Here is a 5115-nt window from a genome sequence, read left to right as displayed (position 1 = left end):
GTCCCAAACGTCTTCCATTTGAGGATTATGGAGGCCACTGTGCTCTTAGGAACCTTAAGTGCAGCAGAAATTTTTTTGTAACCTTGGCCAGATCTGTGCCTTGCCACAATTCTGTCTCTGAGCTCTTCAGGCAGTTCCTTTGACCTCATGATTCTCATTTGCTCTGACATGCACTGTGAGCTGTAAGGTCTTATATAGACAGGTGTGTGGCTTTCCTAATCAAGTCCAATCAGTATAATCAAACACAGCTGGACTCAAATGAAGGTGTAGAACCATCTCAAGGATGATCAGAAGAAATAGACAGCACCTGAGTTAAATATGAGTGTCACGGCAAAGGGTCTGAATACTTATGACCATGTGATATTTCAGTTTTTCTTTTTTAATAAATTTGCAAAAATTTCTACATTTCTGGGTGCTGAGTGTACATTACTGAGAAATAAAATTAACTTTTTTGATTTTTGGAAAATGGCTGCAATGAAACAAAGAGTGAAAAATTGAAAGGGGTCTGAATACTTTCCGTACCCACTGTATGTACACACCGACTCAACATTAATCTTAGTGACCTCCGATTGGCATAACCGGGAGTCATTACCGCCGACGTGAATAACAATCTTACTGTATTTACGTTTATCCTTAGCCAGCAGTTTCAAATAAGACTCAATGATGCACTTAACTATGGCCGCTGGCTTCGCTAACTTCACGTTTCTCAAAATGGAGCTGCCGGGCTCAAATATATAATATATAATGTATCAAATAAAGCAAAGTTCCTATAAACCAATTGCAATTCAAACAATCTGGCAAAATGATTATAGCTTAATTTCCCCTACAATAGCTTGGGAAACTACACTTTCTTGGGATACATTCACTTAAGATTTGTATATAGAACTTATTTAACACCCAGAATTAGACATTTGATTAAGTTAGAGTCATCTCCGCTCTGTCAACTGTGTTCACAGGGCAGTATAGGTACTTTTCTTCACATGTTTTGGGAATGCTCTGAAGTACAGTCCTTTTGGTCACAAGTTACTAAATCTTATCTGAATACTTAGTAAAGAGATTCCTTCCTGTCTCGTATTATGCTTGTGAAATACCACCACATACTCTTTCACTACACCACTGGTGGAACTTGCTGTTAGATATTCTTACTTTAGAGCTCTCTGAGTGGGGGGGGGCATGGTAGATCACTCAGTAGTAGGGTAGGGGGGATTAGATAAAGTACAAATTGTGTTAGTTTTGTTTATATTGTCTGTGTGCATGTGTGTGGTTGGGTGTGCTTGTGTAGGTTGAGGTGAGTGAGTGAGGGAATGAGGGTGTGTACATTGTATTTTTGTACATGTATACGCCTTTCTTTTATATTTTTTCCCCTTTTCTGTCTGTTAATATGGAACCAAATAAAAAATTGTTCACGAAAAAAAAAAAACTTTGCACATGTAGGCTTACCGATACACACATTGGATATCATATTTTATTTTCGATTGTATAAAGTGTGTATATTTTATATCTGATTCTGATTTGTTCATAGATTCTAACTTTATTGTATTGTATTCTTTCTTTTACTCTTTGCCCTACATTCCCCTGTGCTGCTGTTCCAACTTAAATTTCCCCTACGGGAAATAAAGGAACATATTTTTTTTCTTATCTTATCTAATGGGTGTGCCATTCTTTTTGCAAGTATTTGGTTGTAAACCAAAGTTTGGACAAAGTAAAAGGGCAATAGCATGGCTAGACCATAAAAAAATCTTCAATGTTGAAAAAACAGATGCACGAAAACAGCATACAAAAAAGAATTTCCCGAAGTGTCATGTGGGGTGTGTTCCCAGCATGCATGTTAGGATAGGGAGCAGTTGTTTGTTCATGTAGTTCTATTGTATTATTGTCCTCTTCTGAATAAATGGATCTGAGTTATGAGAACTGAATGCATGATAGAATCTAAAATCTAGAGTTATGTCATACAACCTTTAATCCACACATGTGGCTATTATGTTGATGTTTGGTTCCTCATGTGTGGACAGCTGAACAAAACAGAAGCAGTGGTAGGAACTACGTGGGCTGAGGATTATATTTAGCCATTTAGTCATTTTTTCTAAACAAGAAAAACTATAAGAACGTCTCCAGGCCTCATTTTTGCTCCAACAGAGTGAAGAGTAGTCATTGATTAAGAAAGACAGACTTGATCAGGGTGTGAAAAAACAACGGCTTTATTTTGAATGAGGTCACCCATCAAAGAAATGAATACAACAAACTGCCTGAGTTGTTCAGTTGTTTGGAGTTACACACTCTTACCAAACATTCACATTTTAAACTTTGATATTTCGCCCACAATCCTTGATCTCCTAAAACATAAATGCCACAAAAAAATATCCTTCAAAGTGTTTCATTTTCATTCAGACCCAAACATCACTTTATAAAATAAGATAGAAAAATAAAGAAAGCACTCTTTAATAACAGGAGGAATCAATAAAACTTAATCATTTGCGCCTGTTAGTTCGTTGGTTTGATCCGCCTTGTCCCCTTCCTGACTTGCAGCGGTCCACTCTCTTGTTGTTGCTGAAGGGGTCACAAGTCCCTCTAAGTTTACTCAGGCGTCACTCCAGCGCAGCGTTTACCCTGTGGACACACAAATATTTAGAAACGAAAGCCAGCAATTTCATTACTGTTTTCAAACTGAAGCTCCAGTGCTTTTACTAGAAATCTTGCTTGTGAATTGCTTTACAGAAAAAAAGAAAAGAAAGAAAGTTCCTTATAAAAGTAAAAGCACATGGATCAACGGCAAGGCGTAAGATGGATAAAAAAAAATAGAAGTGTTGCATCACAGGGAGCTGTTTCCCATCTGTTTCCAGTCTTTATGCCAAGCTAAGCTAATCGACTTCTGGCTCCAGCTCCATATTTAGCACACAGACAAAAATGGGACCTTATGAAGTGCTGCATATCATCTTAAGACATGATACCTTGTAGTTTTGTTTCTTGCAGTATTTCTTCAGGGTATCCACATGCTTCACCACTTCCTGGATCCACGGTTCGTTGTCGGGCACGCAGAGTTTCTTGCCATTTCTGGTCACCAAACTGCAAAAACAAGAAACGATCCAGATCAGGGTGAGAACGAGATAACTTGCAAAGAATTGTGTTTGTACAGTCCCATTTACTGGTTAGATACAGCGCACCACCTCAACTTACATCATGGCATTGACAGGACAGCCCTGCCCCTTGATCTGTTGACGGTAGTCTGCAAAAGCCTTTTTGTCCATTGGGTTGGTGGGTTTGACCGACAAGCAGCAGTCCATGGGTATCTGCGCCCATGTCACTATAAGAGAGAGATGATCAGATCAGTTCAGCATAAACTGACACTGCCATATCCTGCCATATCCCCACAATGTGACCAAATACACGGTTTCCATGTGGCGCTGCCGCCCTCCTCAAAGCTTTGAAGCTCCAGCAGAGGAAGTTTAGGTGTACTTTTGCTAAATGAGGACTGACTGGAGCGTACTGAGCATGTGGGTGCACAGTGTAGAGGAGGAGAATTCGGTAGTGGTTTGAGAAGTTTTGAGACATGTCAGTATTGAAATCCCTTGTAAGCAATATAAAACAACTACAGTTTATCTTCGTGTAGAGGGACATAACAACACCTTTTATGGCTTCAGAGAGTTAGGATTTGATCACATTAAATACAGGAAAAGCTCAATAATGTGTGTAATAAGTCACTACCAATCCCCTAAATGCAATTCAAAACTACTGTTAAACAGAAGTTCTTTTGTTAATGAGGTTGCATGAGGCTGTTCTGAATGTGTGTGGGCGAATGATGGGGTGTGGCATGCTGGCACTTTCCAGCCCATCAAACATTTGAGCCGCTAGGCTTTTATAGCAGGAACACAGGATGGACATCTGGTTAAAACTTGTCAAAAAGTGTAACAGGTGACATGAGATTTATTTGGAGTAGCTCCTGAGACAAGGCTGACCCAGTGTCTCCTTTTGTGCTCGGGAAAAAAAAGATGTAACTGCTGCAGTCAAATAAAGTGTACTTATCCCACAAGAGGAAATTCATGGAGCAAATCGGTGGTAAAGAGCTTTGCTCAAGGGAAACTTATCATCATTCGCAGGATGTAGTGACGTCGTCTATGACTGACAAGTGCAGGATGCAGGCACATCACAACAAAACACTCCCACACATGCTTTGAGTTGTTGCTGTTCCAGCGGTTAACCTTAAACTTTCATCTATTAAGTATGAGCTGAGCAGAGGGGAATACCGGCAGCACACCCCGCATGAAGAAATCTCTCTCTCACCACAGTATTTGCTCTGTTACTTTGCACTGATAAATAACATTCAGATATGACAAAACGGCATTATACAATTTTCCTGCTGTGCTGCATACTATTACAGCATTAATTAACTACTATTTGACTTAATATGTACTTTATCTTATGTACTTTAACTCTATTTGCTGTTGCTCTGTTTCTTCTACTGCTATGGCTACTTTTGTCTGCTGTGCCAGGCACCTATTGCATGTCTGGGTTCTTGTTTTTTTTTCTCTTTTGTCCTCTTAAAGGTTTTTTTTTCTTTGGATATTTTCTTATTTGGATTAAGAGTCTAATGAAAGAGGGTGTCACGTGCCTCTTGGACACAATTTTGGACTAGAGAAATATTAACACCACCAGTCAAAAAGTCAAAAAATGTCCTCTTTTCGCTGCTCACTTTGCAAACCACTGCTTCCCTTTGGAGTCGTTCCAGTTGTGTTTGTTCAGATAAATTTCAGCTCAAAAACATTGGTTTGGCAGTGACTCATTTTACTCTATGCTTTAGGAAGATGGAAGATAAAAGCATTACTGTTAGAGTCTGATGATTAGCTGAGGAGGATGCCTGAAAAAAAAAAAACTCACCTGTGCAGCAACAGGTGATGAAGAGGATGCAGAAGAAGAGCTTGGCGTCACCCCACGGAGCCATGTCTGGTCGCTGAGCTGGTGAGGTTGTCTCTTTTGTCTTTCTGGAAGCTGCCTGCTGTTGAGCCTGTTCTTCCTTTCAACACCTACAGTGGCAAAGGAAGTGAGGTGACTGCCTCTGGTCTGGCAGGTCTTATATACAGTGTCCACTTAGTTTCACTTTTCCTTTCTTTCCTCCTCCCC

At 39.8% G+C, this 5115-nt stretch overlaps 1 protein-coding gene across 1 annotated transcript in view; it reads right to left on the bottom strand.

Annotated features, from left to right (window-relative positions):
• Positions 1 to 2174: 2174 nt before the first annotated feature.
• The window catches only part of LOC123959811, a 10898-nt gene continuing 7957 nt past the window's right edge, over positions 2175 to 5115 (bottom strand). Inside the window, exons 4-7 of the mRNA XM_046034097.1 lie at positions 4873 to 5008; positions 3175 to 3301; positions 2949 to 3063; positions 2175 to 2607 (exon numbers count right to left, since the gene is read on the bottom strand). Coding sequence (XP_045890053.1) covers positions 2575 to 2607; positions 2949 to 3063; positions 3175 to 3301; positions 4873 to 5008 — 411 coding nt within the window. The 3' untranslated portion in view covers positions 2175 to 2574. The remainder of the gene's footprint in view (positions 2608 to 2948; positions 3064 to 3174; positions 3302 to 4872; positions 5009 to 5115) is intronic.

Source organism: Micropterus dolomieu, linkage group LG21, assembly GCF_021292245.1.
Source record: "Micropterus dolomieu isolate WLL.071019.BEF.003 ecotype Adirondacks linkage group LG21, ASM2129224v1, whole genome shotgun sequence".
Taxonomy (NCBI): Eukaryota; Metazoa; Chordata; class Actinopteri; order Centrarchiformes; family Centrarchidae; genus Micropterus; species Micropterus dolomieu.
Note: the sequence above shows the minus strand (reverse complement) of the source record. Positions and strands in the feature narration are given on the sequence as shown.